The sequence below is a fragment of the Lytechinus pictus genome, chromosome 2 (genome assembly GCF_037042905.1).
Source record: "Lytechinus pictus isolate F3 Inbred chromosome 2, Lp3.0, whole genome shotgun sequence".
Taxonomy (NCBI): domain Eukaryota; kingdom Metazoa; phylum Echinodermata; class Echinoidea; order Temnopleuroida; family Toxopneustidae; genus Lytechinus; species Lytechinus pictus.
In genome coordinates this window covers 28,339,283-28,364,114 of record NC_087246.1, presented here as the reverse complement: position 1 = coordinate 28,364,114, position 24,832 = coordinate 28,339,283, and the positions used below count along the sequence as shown (strand labels likewise).

General features: G+C 36.8%; 1 protein-coding gene across 1 annotated transcript; it reads right to left on the bottom strand.

Annotated features, from left to right (window-relative positions):
- Positions 1-200: 200 nt before the first annotated feature.
- LOC129254460 (adenosine receptor A2b-like) lies at positions 201-2,897 on the bottom strand. Its single transcript, XM_054892925.2, has one exon. The coding sequence runs from the start codon at positions 1,913-1,915 to the stop codon at positions 713-715; it is 1,203 nt and encodes a 400-aa protein (XP_054748900.1). The 5' UTR covers positions 1,916-2,897; the 3' UTR covers positions 201-712.
- Positions 2,898-24,832: the final 21,935 nt, after the last annotated feature.

Genomic DNA, 24,832 nt, shown 5'->3' with positions numbered 1-24,832 from the left:
ATCATTTTTTATCAATATGATGATAATATTTTTCTTAGGTCCATGAAAAGTTATGGCATAAGGGGGGGTGATCATATACGTGGACAATTAAAGTATACGGAATGTATCAATAATAATAATAATAGGAGTCTCAAATTTCATGATTGTCTGTGTGCAAATTATACAAGAAATAAACAACCTATGTATGGCTCAATACAACCTTAGTTTCAATGACCAAGCTTCATTGAACATCATTGCTCAAAAAAGTAGTGTACAATAACAGGTCCATCGCACATTGAATAGAGAGATGGTATGTGCCTTTGAAGAAGGGAACAAAGCAAACACTTTGGGTTTTTGAATTGCGAACTTTTTTATCCAAATTTAAAATGTACACAGAAAAAACCCCACCTGGTAGAGCGACCATAGAGCTATGGAACGACGATATAGAAACACCTTTGTATTCCTTTGGGTTGAGGAATGTCAAATGTCCACGAGGGGTAATTATCAATTAGTTTGACTTCATAAACATTTTAGTACATGGCAAGTTTGCACACGAGTTCGTTACAACATGGACCTAGGTCCATGGTCACAACAATGAAATTTCTACGAGATAAACAGGTTACCTCGTGTTTGCACCACATGTACTAGCAAATCAATCAATTTCAATTTTTCAATCAACTTTGATGTTTCAGATATCAGGGTCAATCAAGCCGACTTGCATGGAGTTCTATTTTCACCTTTCTATAGTACTACCCTGTCCATTAGTTCTCGACTTTGGACTACCATTCTTATTCTTGTCGATTTTATGAAGACATATCGCAGATTTCCTGACAGAGTTTGGGGTCGGTGACGGTGTGGTTGTGGGAGGGGAGCTTCGAACCCCGTTCCTCACAGTCTGGTACCCACTAGCAAACCGCGAGACTTCATTGCCGTCGGGTCCAGCCGTCATACCAGCATAGTCGTCCACGGAATCGCAGTTCTGCACCTGGATGATACCACAAAGTACAACCCTGAAGATGAGCTTATGGAACGTTCTCCTGAACTCGCGATTACTGAACGCATACAGGATTGGATTCATTGCAGAGTTCGCGTGTGATAAAATAATGGCGGGAAGAAGTACCGGGTATGGAACTGGGTGCCAAAGCAACGAAATGCAGTTGATTATGTGAAGCGGTAACCAGCTAATGGCGAAGAGTAAAATGACAATGGCTAGTAGTTTTGCCGCGTTGCCCTCTTTCACCGCGAGCCGCGAACGTCTTCGAGACATGTCATCTTGACTCCCAACTACTGTTCTTGATATTGCAGAGTACTGAATACGGACAACTTCGAAAATCTTCACATACACAAAAAGCATCATGACCAATGGCGGTAAAACAAAGCCAAAGAAATTGAAGTACACCATGTAGCGAAGATCTATGTGTTCCACAAAAATACAATATCCATGCTCTGGTTCGCCCATGTTCCATCCAAACAGAGGTGTCAGTCCGATGATAAAGGCCAGGACCCACGTCGCGAGGAGGATCATGATAGCACACTTGGATGTTGCAACGCGTCTGTATTTGAATGGACGAGTCACAGCAAAGAACCGGTCCAGGGCTACTGCAAGAAGACCGAAGATGGAGCTCTGCGTAAGGGCCACGACGAACGAATTCGTGAACAAGCACGCGTAGAAGTTATTATGCGGAAGCCCAGCGTTCGTCGCCAGCGCGAACGGTATGGCAAACATCCCGACCATCATATCGGCGATGGCAAGGGATACGATGTAGTAATTGGTAACGGATCGAAGTCGTTTGTTGTAGTATACGGCCCAGATGACGAGAAAGTTACCGAACGTCGCAGCGATGGCTATCGGAATCTCTGTCGCCATACCAGCGATGATGTACGGGGCCTCGGGCTTGTAGTCCGGTTCCGAGTCATTGTTGTACGATTCAGACATTGTACAAATCGCATCCACAGTTTTAATGCAAACTATGAAACATGTATAGTCATTCACTTATATCCACTGTGCGTGAACAATTAACATCTAAAACCAACGCAAAAAATGTCTGGCCATGAAGGCTAATACAGTCTGTTGGAAGTCGAAGTTTTCAAGGTACCACGTCAACAGACGCCTAGATAAAAATCGATGTTTTCCGGTAATCGTCCGCGAGCACACTGCGCTAATGGAGATGATGACCTTACTTGAACTCACATACTGAAATGAATTATACAGGTGAGGAAACATAGCATAAATCCACAATTCTATCATGTATTTCGCAATCCATAATGAGCAAACATCCACCCTTCTCGCATATAAACTGTGATCATAACATACGAAGTCCCTTAGCACACTGGTTACGCTTGCGAGGATATTCAGATTTTGTTGATGCTGTTTCAAATATATAGGGGTGGAGATAAATGATGATTGTAAAGATCTGCTCTGGGCTCCACACAACAAATTATCTAAAAACTACCAACGGATGGCCGCAATGTAGGCCATGAACAATGGTCACACGTAGCGGTGAAGCATGTCCGATGATAATACACAACTATTGTCCAACTCCAATCATATCTATCATTGACCTGAAAAATGATTATGGTTTATTTTCCGCAAAATAATTTAGAGGCATTTGTCCTCTGGTTTTATGCTCATTGAATCGAATCTTTCAGAATAATCAGATAAGGTCGATTGTTATCTCCTCGCTTCAGGCATAGATAACGGGACGATCGATTGGAATATCCAAAAAACTTGTTTATGATTTCCATGTAAACAGATAAACATCCGAGATGACGTGATAATATTTCACTTGTTGACGGGATCGGACCTGATGAATGAAGGCCTACTCCTTGGATCTCCAGGAATGTTCATCGAGTTTGCCCATCCGATTCTTCGTGTGTCAGGTCAGAATGTTGCACAGTGGCTGTTGAACTCTCACTACCTGGAATATAAGTGAAACAAAAACAAAATCAAACATCAGAATTAAATTACTGTGTAAAAGCAACGCCCATAAACTTTACAGCGCCTTTCCCCAGAATCTCCTTAAAATAAGTTATAGAAAAGGTTTTCGCACCAGGACGCAGAACGCTTTCAAAGAACGATACAAAATGTATTTCAAAATGCAGTTTATGACAAAGAGCAACCTGGAAGTCTTTGTCAAATATTGGTAAATTAAAACAGCAGTTTCGTCCTGGACTCTGGACAAACGACATATTTGCAATTTTTCGTCAGCTCCGAAACTTGAGACGAAACTGCTGTTCCGGTTCACCAATTTTCGACAAAACCTCCCAGGTGCTCATTGTCATTTTAAGGGTATTTTCAATACATCTACTGTGTTCTTGAAGGCGGTCTGCGTCGCGATGCGAAAAATTCCTAATAAGAAGTGAGAAGACGCGGAGAATGGGAGTTTGGTGAGGTACACAAGAAATCATGTCAGTCACATTAATCCAAAGGTTTGACCTTGATGAACATTAACAGCTTCGTTCTTGATCTTAAGCCAATCACTCTCTCAACGTGTTAGTAAGTAACCCCCTCCCTCCCACTACCACCGCCACCTCAACCACCACATGCCCCCATTTCCTGAATACTCGTGTTAGACGTAACATTGGTTTTTAGTACTTCTCTCAATCGTTTTTTCCCACTCTCTCTCCCTGACCTCATTCCCCGTACACTATTCAAACTATCGTTGGACAGATTTTAATTAAACGAATATTTTAATTTACAGCACTGTGTGAGGTAGTAAATAACAACTCCTGGACGTAAGACATTTCACACTGTAAAAACGTAAATGTGAGCATGAGCAATTACGCACATCGATTCGTAGATAGAATCCAATGGTATTGAGTCATCATTTGTAACAAAAATTATAGGGAATATATTGTTCATAACCATTAATAAAATACTAATTTGTACCCCAAGCCGACAGGCCAAAAGAATAATCTTTTTCTATTCGTTTACCTCCACTTCTTCCCCCTTGCGCAAAAGCTAATGTGCATTGATCCTTTTCTTTTACTAAGAGAAGTATGCAATTTAATATTTTCCCCAAATAATCATACTGGTTCCAGGGGGGATGATAACAAACGAAACTCCCCCACCCCCTCTCTCTCTCTCTCCATCTCTATCTTCCAATTAAACTGCATCCAATATCATTCCGTGAAAAGACCGTGCATTTCATTAATACATTTAAAGCTAAAATATTTCAAAAGAAATGTCACAGTGACGATATGTCATTCTAAATAAGTGATGTGATGATTTAAAGTCTGATATTGATTTTTCATTGCAACTCTCATGCGTTGTACAATTTTGACCACAAATAATTCAATATACATTTTATCATAGAATGATGACATCATAATATTGTAAATTCGGGGTTGCAATGCGTCCGTATACCCTTTTAAATGGCGCCATCGAGTTAATTAGGACAGTGACGCTGGAAGGGGCGCAGTGCGTCGGGATATGGCACAGAATTTCAATGTTTTTGCTGCCGTAAACTATTTAATGATGGTAATAAATGCATTTAATCGTAGGCATAAGGGGTCCGATGATATCGATGTGTTGACGCAATCTAGGTTATTGTATGGAGAAAACTAAGCTACAATCTTCAATATTGGACTAGGAAGGGGAAATGTTTTAATAATATGCGTAATTCACTGATCCATTGAATACAGAAAGTACAGTGAAGACTGAGAATGGTAATAAATCAAACGGAAGCTGAATCATACATAGAAAACATAACAAACCTAGTAAAGCATCAAAATAAGTCATATACAAATTAGATAATCATAATTTTGAAAAGTTCTTTTAACACGAAGAAATTCAATGTCCATAAGACAGAATGCTTTTGAGGTCGGGTCACCACGGAAAAGGAAAATAAATAAAGAACGATGGAATACATGCCACAATAGTTTATAGAAGTAGCATATTGCATATCAAACCAACAAGACTGCCTTGGTAAGTCGATTCAAGTTAAAGAATTCATAGAGTAAAAACATGTATTTAAGAAATGGAGGGATTGAGAAACAAGCGAAGTAATTGATCACCCCCCTCCCACCAAAAATAAAGAATAATAATTACAATAGAAATAACATCAACAACAACAATAATAATGATAATAATAATAATAAATAAATAAATGTACAAATTAGTAATTAAATAATAAAAATGAAATAACTATGAATAAATGAATAAATTAGACCATAAATGAAACAAGTGGAATGCCTCTGGCCGTCTCACCTGCATCACGCGATTCAATATAGCAGCAGTGCTGATTTTGAAAACTACTATAACTCGCACAAGATGTTCAGTGATACTTGGTTACTCTTATTTCCACGTTTTATGAACTAGACCAATACACTTATAGAGATATGATGGCAATTCAACAAATACCCCCAACGTGGCCAAAGTTCTTTGACCTTACATGACCTTTGAACTTGATCATGTGACCTGAAACTCGCACAGGATGTTCAGTGATACTTGATTACTATTATGTCCAAGTTTTATGAACTAGACCAACACACTTTCAAATTTATGGCTGTAATTCAACAAATACCCCAATTTGGCCAAAGTTCATTGACCCTAAATGACCTTTGACCTTGATCATGTGACCTGAAACTTGCACAGGATGTTCAGTAATACTTGATTACTATTATGTCCAAGTTTCATGAATCAGATCCATAAACTTTCAAAGTTATGATGGTAATTCAACAGATACCCCCAATTCGGCCAAAGTTCATTGACCCTAAATGACCTTTGACCTTGGTCATGTGATGTGAAACTCATGCAGGATGTTCAGTGATACTTGATTAACCTTATGTATAAGTTTCATGAACTAGGTCCATATATTTTCTAAGTTATGATGACATTTCAAAAACTTAACCTTAGGTTAAGATTTTGATGTTGATTCCCCCAACATGGTCTAAGTTCATTGACCCTAAATGACCTTTGACCTTGGTCATGTGACATGAAACTCAGGCAGGATGTTCAGTAATACTTGATTAACCTTATGGCCAAGTTTCATGAACTAGGTCCATATACTTTTTAAGTTATGCTGTCATTTCAAAAACTTAACCTCAGGTTAAGATTTGGTGTTGACGCCGCCGCCGCCGTCGCCGCCGCCGTCGCCGCCGCCGCCGCCGTCGCCGTCGCCGCCGCCGTCGGAAAAGCGGCGCCTATAGTCTCACTCTGCTATGCAGGTGAGACAATAAAAATAACAATAATAATAAAAATTATCGAAAAATATTGAAATGAAAATGAAAATCAAATGAGATGACATTAGGGCTCAAAATGAATGCAAGGAGGAGACTAATAATTGTTCTTTTCGAAGCAAATTGAATTAAATTAATTGCAACATAATTTTTATTCCACCCATCGTCTACCTCTCTGTGTCAGATTTAGCAATTAATTATAGCAACTTTAATGCATCCCCGTATTTTATTGTGACCAATTAAGATATTTGTTTTGAAATAGATGTTTCTACATTATATTATTTCTGAAAATCTATATGGAGAGGGCTCATTTACATTCTTCATTCCTCATCTCTTGAAGCATCGTTTGTATAACAATCACGACACAGCTAGATCCATTCCGGATCCACTCAAAAGGGCTAGAATAATTCCCATACATTAAGAGACTCGTTTGCGATGGTAATTATTGTAATAAATAAGCCAGCGAACCTCCTAAAACCCTTCGCTTGTACTGTAATTGTTTTTTATCGTAGATAGTTTATATTGCTTCCACGCTTGTGGGTAATGGTCTACATTATATTTACAGGCCAATTGTATATAGAACGAATTAACCCGACTCTGAGTTATGAAGCCGGTCAATTTCTAGTAATTACAGAAGGGCCGTTTTATGACACAGTGAATGTCTGTCGTGTTGGCCTACAATGTAATGAAAAGGAGACCCATATTTTTCTTCTCAAATGAACCTAATGTCATGAAATATAATTCCATTCATATATTACATCAAACATATATATATATATATATATATATAAATATGATCAATCTTGGCGATGTACGTGTACGGGTCTCCTTCATAATTATATTCAATCCAAGTGTATGGAGAGGGCCGTAGCAAGGTCAATACCTGTCTTCATCAAGCTTTCGGGCACATGCCCTTCATCAGGATCCATTTTATTGGTTTAGATCCTGAAGAAGGGCATGTGCCCGAAAGCTTGATGAAGACAGGTATTGACCTTGCTACGGCCCTCTCCATACACTTGATCTCGAATATATATATACATGTATATATATATATATATAAACAAAGTGGAAATGTTCTGCTCTGAGTTGGTCCAATAAACAATTCAAAAAGAAATAAAAACTCCGTAATGAAAAGTACTTTTCATTACGGAGTTTTTATTTCTTTTTGAATTATATATATATATATATATATATATATATGTTGTATAAATGTTTATGAAATGAAATACTGTAGTAAATGTATCTATAAATGAGACAGAGAGAGAGAGAGACTGAAACCAAATTAACAATTGGTTGTGGAAAAAATGATGTGGTACACAATTTCTGAAAACTTCTCAACAAGAATGTGTGAATAATGAGCGAGCAAACAAGAAAATTGAAGTAAAAATAGTAAAATATGTTTATCAAATATTTAATATGTTAAAAAAATTGGGCCAGAATTGTAAGGGTATTTTATGAAATTCTAATGTTTATTTAAACGATGATATGGGTGAGTCTTCTTGCATGAATGTATGTGGAGGATCCAGAATTGACATTTAAGCTTTTTTTTTTGCTCTATAGTATTTCAATGATGTGACCATAACATCTATACAGTTGGTTTTGTCCAGCGACTTTTGTCCTTGCATGTTGAAATGATGTATCATGCGAGTGTTTGATACCCTTTTTTATCGTTTAAATATGTGTGGGGGGTGAAAGGAATCCCCTCCCATAATATAAAAAAAAAATGACAGGGTGGGAAACCTGACAATTGATTACATTGTGATATTTCAACACTAACCATTCTAAATGCTATCCGTCAACTGTGAGTCCTCAAACGGCAAACAGTTTCCTTGGAGAGTTTTTAAAATAACAATCTGACATAAAACTAATCAATTCAAAATAACTGCTCAAGGATCATAAACCGACAAGGAAGAGACGATGAAGAAAAAAAGACGAGCAAGAAAGGACTTCTGGAAATTACTTCTTGACACGACGCCCTCACGCATTCTCCAGCCTCAGGTACACAGCTGGATAAATTTGATATCGATCGCTACACGATAGCGACATTGTCATTATTCTTCTATTTGCGGAAGAAATCTAATTACGGTGACAGTCAAATCGCTTACGCCTCAGAGCTAACTAGTGGGAGAATGACCTCCTCATAAAAATCGATTTCCCAAGCGAGGAATGGGTGGATGAGTTTTTCTTTACTTTTTAAACAATGACTTACAGGTGCAAATACACGCATGGGAAATGTTTTTGATAATGGTATTTTGTACGACTAAATTACACATGCAATTTCAATATTGATTCGTCCTCATGGACTAAGTTAAAAAATAAAATCACAAACGAAAAACAAGAAAACTATGTTCAACTCAGAGGAAATCATTACTAGAGTGGCAGCCTTGGGTAATGTTTGGAAGAGCTAGTTTTAAATATATATATTACAATTATTAAATCATTCGACAGATTTGCTCTCCGAACTGCCAGTTAACTCGCGGAGTTACTAATAGCAAGTTACACAAACTGCCCGTCAAAGAAACATTCAAGGGTTAATATAATTATGAAAAGACAGTGAATATTTGCATGTTGTTAGCAAATAGTATTGCCACATTGTATAGTAAAAATTCCTGACTTCATAGTTAAGGCAAATAACTTGGCTTTCTATCGATTTTAGAGGACTTAAAAAAACTGTTGACAAGGAAAAAGTGTAAGGTAATAAGTATGAAGTTGTCTGAATTTGCAATGTCAATACCTGATCTCCTCCACAAACCTGTTACTCGGGCAAATCATGTGATAAATTCAGAACTAATCACTCTTTTCATAATCTGCTCCAATGAGATTGAATTGAAATCACACGCGGAAACGAGCCAGGTTCGCCCGCTCTTTTCCAAGGAGTGCAATGAACTTTAGATGGATGTATTCTACCATCGATCATCCTCCTTCCCCCATGTACACACACACGCCTCCCCCTCAGGATCCAACAGATAATTAAGTTTATTCAAAAATTGTTGACAATCATCCCTTTTCCCCCAAAGTGGGAATGAAATCACGATATGATGAGATTAGTGGGTTAACCAACAGGAGAATGGCTCTTCTCAAGGGAGCTGAAAAAGTCCATCGCTCGTCCTCATTTTATTAAATTTGAGGAAGTTTTTGAGCGTGTGACAATGCAAGTCGGTGCTTTGCCGGCGATAATGTTACAATACTGAACTTCTGATAATGTCCATGCTGCTCGTGGGTCGGAAAGATAGCACTCTAACTGGATTTAAAGTTGGGACGCGAAAGGTAAACGGAGTATCATTAATCCACGCATGTTCTGCAAACAGAAACATTTTTCAATCGTGTTTTAATATAAAGTAGCCTTAATGGAAAAAAAATCTTAAGAGATATATCAGAGTGGATAAAGGTAGCGACAGAGATGGAAAAGAGACACATAGTTATGGTGACTGTAGAGTAATTTTAATCAAATAAATAACAGGAATGATATAGAATTATACACACTCTAAAAATATTGGGTAAAAGTACTCCATGAGGGTAATTATTTATCCAGTATGATGAAAAATTTGCCCCTTCTAAAGTAATTGCTGCTTATTTTTTAAACCTTACTGGACAATGTGCTTCCGGCATTGGGTAAAATACTGCCCCAAATTGGTTTGACACATAATTACCTTTGTGGTGGTAAAAAATTTTCCCAATATTTTTTACAGTGCACTCTAGGCCTCTCTTGATAATTCTTCTTTAATTCTTTAATTCTCTCCTTTATTTCATTTTTCTTCTTTATTTTTAAACTTATTATTTTGTTTCAACCCTATAAAAGTATTATAGGGAATAACACACCCCCTGCCTCCTTAAGTGCTGCGCATGGTTTAAAGATGTGAAAAAGAGTTATATATATCAACAACAACAAAGTTGCATGGAAAATATGAAGAAATTCTTGTCTTCGTAGATTTAAAAACAAAAAAGCTTGGAAAGAATAAGGGAGAGATGAATGAATCGAACATAAAAAAAGTATAAATTCCTGTCTTCGGAGGAACAAGAAAAGGCCCGGAAAGGAAAAGTGGGAAATGAGGGGATCGGACATGAAAATGCGAAGGAATTCTTATCTACGAAAGATATGAACATGTTACGTTTTGGCTAAAGAGAGAAAAAAAGAGGGAAAACACATCACTTTATAATGAAAGGCGGGGAAGAGAGAGAAGAAAATAAAATAAATAGAGGTAGGATTATTCGATAAATGTTGAGGCACCGGGAAAATCAAGGTCAGTTTAAGATTAGTATTTCGTTTTATTAAATATTGCACGGACCCCTTTTCGCTCAACCCGCTTATATCACGCGTAAATCATATTTTTGCAAACAAATTTATAATCTCCTTGTGTCTCTCTAATCCATTTACCAATGTATTTCTTGGAAGCAAAGGCAAGTTGAAAGTACCAAGACTTTATGAATTCACAAAGGATATCACAGTGCCCTAAGGAAAATTCACAAGTAAATGTTTGTCCAAATATTTTAAAGTGGAAGCGATATTGAGATGTTTTCATATCGAGGGAGACTACATAGCCTGAGCTGTTTTGGGTCACTTGTAAGAATGAATTATTCAGTCGAAAGGGATGTCAGCGACTTGTGATGAGTTGACTAAACTAATGGTCACTAGGATGGGCGAGTTTGATTAAGAGAAGCGATGGTGCTTTGATTGACCACTTGACCGTTACACCTGACAGCGATTCACAGGTTATGACCATTCGGTAGATGCAGTATAGAGAGGGGGAAGGAAGAACATAAAGATACAGAGATAGGGGAGAGAAAAGAGAAAGACATTCTGTATATTTTCAACTTATCATTTGATTATAATTCGTAATTATTTGTATCAATTTACCTTTTTGTTTCATCACCTGGTAAGAATTACGATTATGTTTAATGTGTTATTCATGTATATTAAGATTGGTTGCCTTTTACTTTATACATTTTATTCATGGCACGGCCCCAATGCAAATCAGACTCTGTTTCTGTTTGGGGGTTTTACCGTGTGAAAAAATTTATCTATCTATCTATTTTTTTTTACCTAAAGAGAAAGATAGACACACGGAATGAATGAATGAATAAATGAATAGATGGATGGACGAATGAATGAATAGATGGATGGACGAACAAACGAACGAACGAATGAATGAATTAACTAATGAATGAATGAAGGAATAAATCAATGAATAAATCAATCAATGAGAGGAAAGAAAGTAAGACTTCTAGGAGGAGAAATGTAAATATATGTAGACAGGGGAGATCTGATGAGGTAATATCAACATTTATTTTTTTAAGGGGGGGGGTCGGGAATTCATCATATTCATGGATTGTTATCAAGCAATCGTTTATTGATGAGGTAAAAAAAATACAGAAAGAATATCAGTCTAATTATGGTATTTGTGATTTTTTAAGATGGACAATTTATTGATAGTGCACATAATGAAATTGGTATCTGAAGTCTCTTTCAGTTGATAAAAAAAATGTCTTTCATCAATCAAACACGATGACCTTCAAACTATCACGGCAATGTGATTCATGGCGATATTGATATACCCATGGATATTATCGATTGCTAACGCAGTTCTTGGAAAAACAACTAATTGATATGTATTTCTGCAATCAAAACAAAATAATCATTCAATCACTGATAGGGGGATTTAAGGATAGACATGACATTTGGTGGAAAGAGTAATCTCAATGAATATTACCGGAACTATCCAAACAACAATAATGAGTTTAATCTGAAAGTTTAATGAATACGCTGGTGACATTTTAAAGCCTGTTGTCGTAGTCATTTCAAGGTCATATATAAAATCAACACAGAATGATATGACAAGACTACTCTGAGATATTTTGCTGATTGTAGGGGCTCAAAATATCATTTGAACATCTAACCTAAAAAAAACCATATATGCCAATAGTGACAGACTTTCAGTTTCCAGACTTGATATTGCAGTTAAATCCTCCCCTTTTCACTAGAAATTGTCTACGTTTACATCCGATAATCAAGGATTAATTAATGTAATGAAAAAACATTTACGACCCTCTGTTATTGTGTGATAAATTGCTAATCATTAGTGACATATTTTATTTACGACATTTGTGATCAAAGAATGAATAATATGACCTTCAAAATTACTGAACAATAGCATTGATTTGGAAGTTTATATTACGTCTGTGTAGGGGGGCGGACTAGTTATAACAATGGATTTTAGCGTACATGCTTGTCAAAACTGTACATGTATCAATCAACAAAAATTAATGTATAATTCTTCAAATGTAGATTTTTTTTTCAGCTATGAATAAGGTCTATATTTCATTAGTGCATTATAAATTTCCCAAAGAGTTTTGACATTATTACATGTACTATTAATTAACATGCCATGCATGTTGAATGTTCTTGTTGACAAAAATATGCATAATATTCCATCAAAAATAATTATTCTCCGGCAAATTATTTGAGAAGCAGATATCAAATATTACAAAAAACAGAAAAGGCCATAATTTACCTATTCCTCATATTTAACTTCCCAGGGGGTGGCACCCAAACTACCCGTTTGTGTGAACCTTATCATCTAAATATTATAATATTGATGATTCTCTTTCAAACGATAGGTGTTCTGCCTTTTTTTTTTCTTATCATTATTTTCGCCTGTCTTGTTAATAGGAATATGCTTAATTAATATAATGGCCATATACCAACTGCAAAAACAAACTGCCAAAACCAACCGGATATTTGCCCTTCCATGTGCAGTTAGGTCGGTTCGACATTGGTCCTAATGGTCTAACCGAAGTGAATGAGGCGACTTGACAATTCGCTTTGACTTTCACGTCACGCACATTATAAGCACGATAACAGTATGCATAGTAATTAACATGATGGGATGTCCTCTGGGCCTCAAACCTACAATATTATGTATGATTCACAATTAATTTGATGGATATCACGGGGAAAAAAACGGTTCATCGATGAAGTCATCTATACTTCACCATGTTTACGGATGTGGTTCATTGCATCGTGTGCACACGTTATTAAACATTGCATAAAAAGGGAAAGGGAAATCGGGGAAAAATCATTTTAATAAGATGTGCGATTCCAAATCAATTGAAATTGACTCATAGATGCGATGCACCTCTTTCATTGTGAATATGGGGAAAGATCGACATTGTATTTTTGCAGAACTAATGAATTGCCGGTGACACGTTTGCTCCTGCGACAATTGCTCCGGGGTTATTTTCGTGTATAAGATGTGGGGTTACCAGGGGCGGCGGAACGTATTTTCGTTGGGGGAGCCAAAAAGGACACATATGTCAAAATGGGCATTTTGGTGCAAACGGATTTTTCACCATGAGATTATCATCTGTGTGAAGTAGTTGTGTGTTTTGTAGTAATTAAGTTGAGCAAAGCCATTTTGAAGTTATTTCTGATTTAAAAAGACATTTATTTAGGCTCATCCGCGAGCGAGCGGTTTGGGAAAAGAAATCAAATTTGAAGTTGTAAAACTCTCTTTTGGTTAATTATGGCGCTAATTCATGTTAAAAAGGTACCCTTGCGAGATAATGAAAGCTGAAATCGCGATGTTAAACTTTTGGACATTTTCAGGTAATAAGATCTAAAAATAAACATTCCGAACAGATTTTGTAATCTTAAAAAGGATGTGTATCTAACTAAAGAATTAATGCGAGTGCAAAGCGCGAGCTGAAATTTTATAAATGCTAAGAAGAAAAAAGTAACCTGTTAAGGACTGCATTTAGTCACTCATGAATAGGATACATATCTCACCAACCGAATAACGCGAGCGCGAAGCGAGAGCTGAAAATTTGTGATATTTCAACCTGAAAACTGGACATTCTAAGCATTTTTTGTGAACAGGAACAGAATGAGAACCTTAATAAACAATAATTGACGTGAGCACGAAACGCGAACCAAAAATTTGTGATATTTCAACTTGAAAACTGGACATTCTAGGCATTTTTGTAACCATGAAAAGGATGACTACCTTACTAAACAATAATTTATGCTAGCGCGAAGAGCGAGTAAAAAAAATGTGATCATCTAACCTACAATGTATTATGTTTACTTCAAAAGGGCATTTCATTTTGACAAATGGTACATGTAATTTTTGGAGTAGGGCACTTTCTTCCTACGGGGAATTTTTGGGACCCCACAAAATTGCCCCCCCCCCCCCTCGGTTCCGCCGCCCCAGGGTTAGGGTTAGGGTTGCAATAGGGTTTTATGTTAGGTTTAGGGTAGGGTATAATGTTAAACCCAGGGATGAAGTTGGTCATTCGATTATTGTGTGGAATAATAGAGCAGAGCAATTGTCGCCGGGCAAACGTCATGGAACCGAATTGCCGATGTGGCCGGGAAATATTACAATGTTAGAGATGAAGTATGATGCTGGTTTAGGTCCTTGTCTATAAGGGCATTCGATGTTTGATTATCTGATATTATAGACAGGTGTATATCAATTACCAGGCATCATCATACAAGGTTTCGAGCAGTGTGTAAATGATTGATTAAGTAATTGTGTGATCATTCTAAACTAAAACTGCTGTTGTTTGATCTAACGTAAAAACACAAGAAATATCACGAGTAGCATCAATATATTTTTTATGACCAAAGTATTTGCACATATAAAGAGTCATGATTGTGGGAGTCCAATTTCCCACATTTTATTTGTGTTCATATAATAAGTTTTGTTCTGTCAAAAACCAATAACTGATGATAATCTGAGGTAAAAGGTCGAAAATTTGAAAGTCACAATCACTATCACTCTCATCGGAGTTTTATTCATGGGCCCAGTCACACTCATCTGACCCAACTCCGAACCAACCAAGGATGTGTCATTGAAAATAACGTAATAATGTCGATCGGTCTGTGGTAGATATCCTGAGTGTGACTACGGCATGGCATCCATATCGTATGAGGGTATCAAAATGTTTTACACATAGACAGATCATGGAGGTAAAAGGAATGGAGTGACAACGAAATGCAAATTAGTTCATGTAGCTTCCTATTTATAAAAAAAATTACAACAGAATACACAGGTACACTGTAGCCTTTGGTGGCAACCAGTGATGCCGCCACTTACTTGGGAAAACTGAAAGGTGAGTTTTGTTGAAAATAGATGTGTTGAAAATAGATAATTGGGAATATCTCCAATTTTATTTTATTTGACCACGAAATACGGATATCAAACATAAGACGAAATATATCTCAAAGCTTCATTATGTCCTGAAATTGGTAACAGCTTCAAAATATGATAAACCCTCATTATTTGACATTTTGTTTAAATCAGTATTTTAATAATTTCCACACACTTCCACAATATATAAAATAATATTAGTTTAAGCATAGAGCTATTATGCTTCTACTTATGATGTTTTGCAAATATGATGTGTCACAGTTACGGCCACATGCGACCAGTCGAGTAATTTCAAATCATATTTCAATAAACATTGCAAAATTTATTATCGCTTTCCCCCGTAAAACTTATCAATGTGTCTGCTCATATAAATATCCAACCAGAGGCAGTGAAAAGTAACTATATAATTACAAAAGCATAATAGTATTGTATCCGGCCAGTAAATCTGTAGTTAACATTTGTCGACAAAATACAAAAAATCCAATGAAACATAATTATGCCTGACATACTTTATCCATGCTGCATCAAACGCGGTTTAAAGGAGATTAGTGGGATCATGGACCTACTACTCTACTTGATAGAAGACTATGCACCTTTTATTTATTTTGACTTTATCTTGTACAGAAGTATTCACTAAGTCGAATAATTCGAGTACCAAAAATATACTTTATTCGAGGAGAAATATTTGCAAAATGAATTCTATACCCAAGGGTCAAAGAAACATAATCACAAACAATCTTCTTAACTTGATATTCTATAAACTGCTACCTCTGGAAAATAAATAATTTTGATCACATTGAAATAAAACCACCAGTTCTGTCACTTTAATTAGGCGGGACAATCACATCTCAGACGAGGGCTTAAAGACTCGGACAATTTGTCGGTCGTATATATCATTTTCAATCTACCACATTCTATTTATAGCACTTATATATCAGTTGGAAAGTTAACAAACACAAATTCACAAGTACTATTTCCTTCCTTGTTTTTTTTAACACTACAGATAATTATACATGGTTGTGATTTGACGAGGGCATATTCAAGGGGTTTCTAGTTGATGATAATGTTTCTGCTTCTATACATTTGTATTGCTCTCGATTGCTTACATTTTATATTAATTGTTGTTGCTAATGACATGCAGTTAATAAATTATTTACATGTGTAACTCGGCCAAAATCGGGAACTAATATAGTCACGCGATACGAGTTGTGTTTTTCTTCCTCGTTGATTGCCTCGCTGTTCTGATTTGTATAATTAATTACAGGGATTATGAACAAAAAGCCAACATACATTTATGTAATAAAAACTAAAATTGGGTAATGAATTTGCCCCATTTGATAATAATTGCCCAGAATATATATATTTTTACCAACATACATTACCCAACACAGTGGACATTATATTGCCTAACATTTTAAGTGTGTGGGCCTAATATTGTACACTATCATTTCAAGAAAAAGAGGGCCTATTCATTGCTGCTATACCGTTCTTACTTAGGATATTACATTCCTGTATTTCATCATTCCTTCATCCTATACCCAAACATGAAACTAATCCAATAATACATGTAGTTACTAAATTCAGTCTCTTTTCGACACCCGTCCGTACATCCTATCTCGGACACGTCGGACCTCCTTATGCCAGGCGCAGATCCAAAGTTGAAATTTTACGGGGTGCCACAGGATCCAGGATTTTTAGGGTGGCACATTTTACCAGAAATTGGAAATTTGACAAGCAAAAAAAAAAAGTTGTAATCTAAATTTAAGGTCAATAATTCGTCCGCCAAACAATTAGCAAGCAAAAAAATGGGATTTACCTATATTTAAGGTCAATTCGTCTCTCTTTTTTATCCTACGGGAGACTAGCGCACCTTTAGCCCCTCCACTTGATCCGCGCCTGATTATAATGCAGTTGTGTTTGTTTGTTTCTGTTTTTCTGGGTCAATCGTTACCAGTTTTTTCCTCAAAACGTCACAACCGATTTAATGGACATGTTATAGTTCTCTCAACTGCGCGTGAAGATGAAATCTCACAGAATCTGTTTTTGTATAATATGAAACCAGGAATCCATGATTCAACCAAGTAAAACACATGGTATTATTCTTAGAGGCGTGGGGGTGTTGGTCATTGATACTCAAACGATTCGCACTTTCGAATGCACTTTTCTGACTGAAGGTATCTCTTTGAAACCGAGGTATCTACCCCTTGTAAAATTAGAACAATAGATGAAGATGTGAGTATGTAAATGCGAAGATGATAAGCGAGATTGTATACCAGCATGAAAAGGGGTCGATCAAGCTTGTAGACATAATATGAAAGACCTAATCCTACGCCACAGTGAATTATTGCGATCGTAGAGTATCTGAAACAATAATCGTCATGATTCTCACTGAGTGACGGTCATGTACGTGAAGATCTTTAAATAAAACTCATCAACAATTCCACAAAATATAATTCATTCGCGTATTGCATGCAACAAAGCAATCGAGTCTCACAATTTCAAGAACATCACTGAGAAAAGGGAGAGAAAGTAAAGTAATGAAAGATAGTAAAGGGTAAAATATGACAACTTTTCTGGGCACCATGTTAAAATCTCCCACTCAATAAATTTTTCAGTAAAAAAAAATATCGCTCGTGATTATTTGGGTTTTCTGGATAAAAATGTTCTGCCACCTCATATTTTTCTCGTATAAGCTACTGGGTTGTATAGAAGTATTTATTAATGTATGTATGAAATAATGCAGTACAATATTATGAAAGATTTAAAAGTGAAAGGTTTACAAAATAGATGGTTAACAGGTAAAACACAATATAATTATACTAATGACTGTACGAGGATTCGTATCATGGACCCTACTAAAGATGGAATTAAAAAAAAAACATATGTAGAGGAATATAAACGAAACACGATCCGTTTTTAGGCCTTTATGAATGAGATTGTTGTAATTTTTTCTTAAATCAAACCATGTGATGTTATAAGAAATAATGCATATTTCAAACCAATCATAATTCTTATCTATGTTTCATTCCTGTAATATAAAGATAATGGACGAAGGAAAATCCTGTCCGTGACAAGGATGAGCCGGAAGGCACCAAATAAATAATTCATAGGCTTTAAGAATGTGCATCAATAAGTTATGACAATCAACGACCTGACTGATGCAAAAATTATGACACCAAGAGAATTACACACTGCATCCATGAAAAATAAATCAGGTATAAAGCTTCGCCTCCTAGGGGGTAGTTATTGGAAGTAATCTTTGAGCGAGAAAGCAGCCGACCATCTCCTATGTCGCTAATGACACCAAGTAATCGGGTAAAAATATGGAATTGCACTTCCACGAGCGTCGTGTTACGATAAGAGGCTTTTGCATTTGAAGCATTACGAAGGGTAATTCGGGCTTCGACAAGGTTTAATACATCGTTTGAGGGGAAAAGGGTGAAACCGAAAAAGAAATTGCGGCAAATGTGGTCATTCGAATGGAATGATTAAGTCGGAGAGGCAAGATCTTGAGCTCTTAACTGTATTTCTAATGCTCGAAACATGTAGGGGGACGTTAATGACACCTCAGACAAAATATGAATTGGTAGTTTTGAGTTTGAAATCATAGGCCAAATCTTCGTAATGTATCTTCGTAATGTAACCACATTTATTCCGAGGGTAGTTTGGCATGCAACAGCCCACCAGAAAACTCATACATTTATAATTTATACTCTTTTCATCAGCATATCACTCTAGGAACATATTCCTAGGATACGTTATGAAGCACACCAGTCTAGCAGAAACGTAGTACATGTAGCTGTTTGATCTTTTTCCAACCGTCGATTCACTGTGAAAATCCAAATATTAAATTCTTAAGTATCTAGTACCCTGATGTTTTATTTTTTTTAAGTGATCTTCGGGCATTTATCTTATAATGACTTGATATCAGTAGATTACAGACATATTTTACATCCTAAAATGTTCAGCCCATTTCAGGCTCATTTTAGAATTTATATCATCAAGAAATATCGCGCAGATATCTGGTCTAGCACCCAAAGATAATATATCGTCATGTAGGATTGCAATTTTTTTTTTCATGTCATATTTTCCTCATCATAATTGTTTCAGGGCATATATTGATGAATATAATATAACATATATAATGCATACACTCTAGTAATGCTTTGGAATAGTGATAGGCGCTAAAGAGGGGAAAGCCGTAAGCCCCGGTCCCGTTTCATAAACACTTGTTATAATAACAAGTGCATATTCTACATTGTACATTTAAAATCAGCCAGTCACACTTAATTATTTCAGTAACTTTAAACTGTAATTTCTAATTTGTTAATATGACAAGTTTCGTGAAACGGGCCCCTGATGCGAGAATAGAGTTACAGGCATATAAATCTTGTGTGGAGAAAGAGGAGCAGGCATGATCATGAATCATAAACACACCCAATGAAATCATCAACTTCACCTGGGGAGCGTTTCATGAAAGGATTTTATCCGACAAGTCCTGTTTTATCCGACAATTACCATAGCAACAGTACCTCTCAGCCAATCAGAATCGGGGAAAGTTGTCAGATCTGACAACTTGTCGGACATAAATGTTGATGAAACGCTCCCCTGACCTTGGAGTATAATTCACAATATGAGGCCTATCAACAGGTAAAGGAAGCATTTGATTTACAAAACGCTACGAGCAGCGTGTTGGATGGAAAGGTCGAAAGAAGTTCAAAGTTACAGAACACTGAACAGCCAAATTTATAGCAGGACGGTAAAAAATACTCATTATAAAATCTTTCAATACACGTTTTAATTCCTAGACGAAGTAATGTCATGTAAGTTTTTGAAAATTACAAATGATAATACTATGAATTTATTATCAATCCTGATTACACAACATGGGGGAAATACAGAGGTGAATGTGTCAATGTGGTATGTTAAGAAGGCCAATATCGATTGCCAAATGATTCCAAAAGTTTATTCTTTATTGAAATAAGTTTGTTTATAATGGAAAAGACCATACTTTTAAATCAAGAAACATTGTCTACAACTTTAGGATAACAGTGTAGCATGATTAAGTCAAGTATTCAGGAATAGATTGAGTGATTTTAAAATTTTTAAATATGAAAATGCTTGATTAGTTTGTATGAGGAACATTCACCAAACAGAGAGGCAGTGTGCGTGCCACCTTCATCAGCCAAGAACGTGCCCCCGTTTTGGGGCTCCAACTCAAATCTGGTCGATCTAAAACAAATTTACTTCCGAAGTATGTGCGTGCCATTGACAACATTAGCAGTTGCATCCTTGAGTTTACCGTTCATTAATGCTGCTCAAATAAAATGTCAGCCTTCTTTCCGTCTGTACAGCATGAGCCTCTTTTTGAAGGTGATGGGACATGATTTTACTCACCAGTTCTCCTAATGAATACCACGCGACATGCATCCTCCGGCACAGAATTAAATCCAAAGCAAGCATCGATTAGGCGTGTTCATTCTCAATCATTCCCAATGAACTTTCCCTCTTCACAATGAAAGGAAGTAATGATCGCCGCAATAAACAACACGAACTCAAAAGTGGCGTCCCAACCGATATTTATTTCCGCGGCTATCCGGCATGACGAGGGTGAATTTGGAAGGTTTAAATCCTTGGACTCTTATAAATCTCATTTAAGAACCAATCGGCACACCGAGTAGGAAGTTGCAGAAAGTAACGCTGAAGACGTGAATAAAAATGATTTGTGATTCAGCGTTTAGAGTTGTCGAGAGCTCGCTAGAGAGGGCGTCCTTGGTCTTCACCAGAGTATTATACCTAGACATAGTTTGACAAATGTGAAGGAGGAGGCTGATGACAAATAAGCGTTTACACTGTAAAAATGAAATGCTAATTTAGCACTTACAGTGCTTGTATAGTGACTGCACTACGAGTGCTGGTTTTCTAGGTCAAATTCGAATGACTAAATCAGCACTCGTAGTGCAGTCACTATATAAGCACTGTAAGTGCTAAATTAGCACTTCGTTTTTTTACAGTGTACGGTGTAAGCTTGTCAAGATTGGCTATACTTTCCAAGTCAGTGGCCCCAGTCCTGAGGCAGACCACTAGTCCATTATACATTTTACATAAGCATGATCGCAGACACATGCACAGGTAAGGAATCTCGATAATAAAGTTTGTCTTATGGAACAATACGATACGATTCAAAATTTATGTCATAACGGTAAATTAGGATAATCATGATAAGACGCAAGGGTGAAATGGCTGAAGGTATAACATGCCCAACTCTCACACTTAAGCACGTAACACAATCAAATATGTTTCATCAGATTCTGTTATTTTCTAGTTGAGAATCGTACTCCTAAAGATGATACTTTATTTAAAGGTCCAAATAACTAATACTTTAGCAATACCTAGTCGCAAATAGGATAGTGGTATCACAGGCGGTAAATTGCCAATTCGTCCACTGCCAACTCGTCCCTTCACCACATGGTCTTCCTTCATTTAGTCTTATGCCATTTCGTCCATAAACATTTCGTCTAACAACCATTTGGTCCAATAGACATTTGGTCCAATCATCACTTCGTCTAATCACCATTTCATCTATTACCATTTGTCTAATAACCAGTTGGTTTAATACCCATTCTCTTTTCATTCATTTTGCACAATAAACACTTTAGTTTAATTAGACCAATTAGACCAAATGGTATATTGACTAAATGGCTATTGGACTAACTGGTTATGAGACGGAATGGCATTAGACTGAATGAAAGTAGATCATGTGGTGAGTAGACGAACTGATGCTAGACCAAATGATAGTAGACGAGTTGGCAATTGGACGAATTGGCATTAGTCGAATTGGAAATAAACCTCACAGGCCACCTGAACTAGGGCATAGAGTACATCCTATATATTCTGAATTTCATTGAATTTGTTTTTTTCTTCTGAGTTTTCAAGGTACTTTTCAGGACACAAGATTCTCTGCACGATAGAAGGACATTGCAATATTACAATATTCCTCTTAAACCTTTACGAGGAGGATGGAATTATTAAATATTCAAGGAGCGTATAAGTGATCAAGCCGATTTAATATCGTGTCAATCACTCGCGGTGTGACAGAATAATGGAAACATCAATATCTGAAAATGTCGATAAATCAATGAAAGTAATCCGCTTCGAAGAAATTGACTTCGCTTGCCCAAATATTCATCCCGGATTCTCGCACTGACCTCGGCCGTATTCTTTATTCTTGATTGATGATGACTCTGACCAATAGTCAAGAATTGGGTCCATAATTCATATATGTACACCACAACGAAAAGAAAGACAGATTATTTTCTTGACACTTTCTTTCTTTAGTAATCTAAATGCAAATGTGGATAATGACTCGTGACCATCTTGTTGCTTAAGATGAGGAAATAGAAAAGGGATGACAAGTCATGGTTTGTTGGAAGATCATGTTATCATGGATATGCATAATTAGTTCGTCACTGCGACATGGTCGGCGCCACAGGGGGGTATGACCATCGCCCCTGTGATTTTTAAAGTTGTGAAAAAAGCGTGAGAAATAAAGGGGGAATTTCAATAAGAAATAAAAGAGGAAGAAAAGTATCAAAAGAAGTACGGGCCGCGTAACTCCATAATATCCCCTATAATTCAATTGAGAAAAACCACGACGTCATCTTTATTTTGCCTTGCCCCCTCCCCCCCCCCTCCCGAATCAAAATATCACGTCTTCGTCCCTGCACACGGCTCAAAACGACTCAAGACCCACATATGGTATGCCGTTGAATATATCGTCACAATTCTGATTGGTCTAGAGTTAAATTTGCCAGTGTGACTATGGCATATTTGATTCATCGACCTTCGTGATCAGGAATGAAATCATGGGAACAAATAGTCACGAGACTATCTACATGTATATGTTTGTAGACACGGGATGCTTCAGTGATCTTGACATTAATGTGCACTGGCGAAGTTACCTACGGCAAACGTCCCCCCCCCCCCTTGTGATTATGATTAAGTAATGAAAGGGGAAATATGGAAAGGGGGGGTAGAAAGAAGATCGTGTTATACAATGGCTCGGTACGGTTCCATTTAGCCTAATTTAGGCCACGCTCAAAGTTAGTGTTCGATTATTGTGGGAGACCAAAAATAACCTTGTTGCATTGTACTACTGCACACTCTTCTCATGTTTACTGTTCTTATACCCCATTTTGTGATGAAGGGGAAACTTTTTTCAGAAACTGGTAAAATTAAAATGCCTTAAGTTGAATTCTACGCATATTTTAAGATAAAAAAATTACTTAAGAAACATGCTTTTAAATGCTTTTCAAAAATGGCAAAATAAAGAGAATCATCAGCAGAGAAATAAAGGGGAGGGGTAGATAGGGAGAGAAAAGAGGGGTATATAACAAAACAGTTCATACACAATAATTTCATAACGTCAAATCAAATCAATTCAAAGCTGAACTAAGGAAATGCATTTCAGTCGTTTTCTATACTGTTCTTCCTTTCAGGTGCGGAGGAATGACCGGAGATCACTTATTTCAATAGTCCAGGAAATTATTCATTTTCCCTCTGAAATTTGTAGCACACGTGTGACTCTGAATACCAAGTAAGATAATCATCGACCTGAATAACAAGTTTCATCTATCCGATAAAACGCAACTCTCCCAAATGAGTTGCAATTTATTTACGTGTGTCTTGATTCAGATAAGTTATTTACATCAGTTCACATCCGGATTTCAGCACAGTTTATTGCAGGGATTCCCCTATCCATATCTTACCGCTTGAATTATATGCGGGGACACCCTCATGCATTCATTTTTGGATTTATGAGCTGCAGCCTTGAATACAAGTCATACGGGTGATCAAGTTTGGTGTCACCGAAAGGAACAGAACTCTGATATTCAAGGTCATAGATCAGGAATATGTTGTCCCAGTACCGTGTCGGGTGCACATTCATGAAAATAAGTGTTGTATAGGGGGTCAAGTGTGTATGTGCCCCCGAACGCCACTTTTAAGGGGACACAGAAAGAGTAATGAGTGATAGAAAGAAGAAAAATGGGAAGGATATCTCATTCAATGTTTATTATCAAGGGTAATAAAACAGGCACCCAGCGTCGAAAGTTGAAATATAATTGGTAAGATACGCGTTGTCCATTTAGGGACACTTTTGGACTAGGATGGTACGAGTCATGTCAACTGATTAGATATCAAATTGATAGACATATTTCGTTCAAGTCTACACCATGAATGCAACACTGGTAGCGCAATTTGGGGTGCAAATTACACCCTTTGTGTTCCTGTTTGCAGCCGTAAATGCGTGTTTGGACCCCAAAAAGTGTTACTTTGCGCCTTTTAAAGTGTATAGCTTTTGTTTTTGCGACTATGTATCCCACTAGAGCATGAGAGTGTAAAATGTAACCCGATTGCATCCTTACGCTACCCCATTGTAATCAAGTATACCGGTAAATCTCTGAGCTTTTTTTCTTTACAGCAAAAAACATCAATCATGACCCGAAAGATACATGTACCAGTAA

Bases quoted from the DNA above. Each gene is read 5' to 3' on its own strand.
- LOC129254460 (XM_054892925.2), bottom strand. From the start codon at position 1,915: ATGTCTGAATCGTACAACAATGACTCGGAACCGGACTACAAGCCCGAG.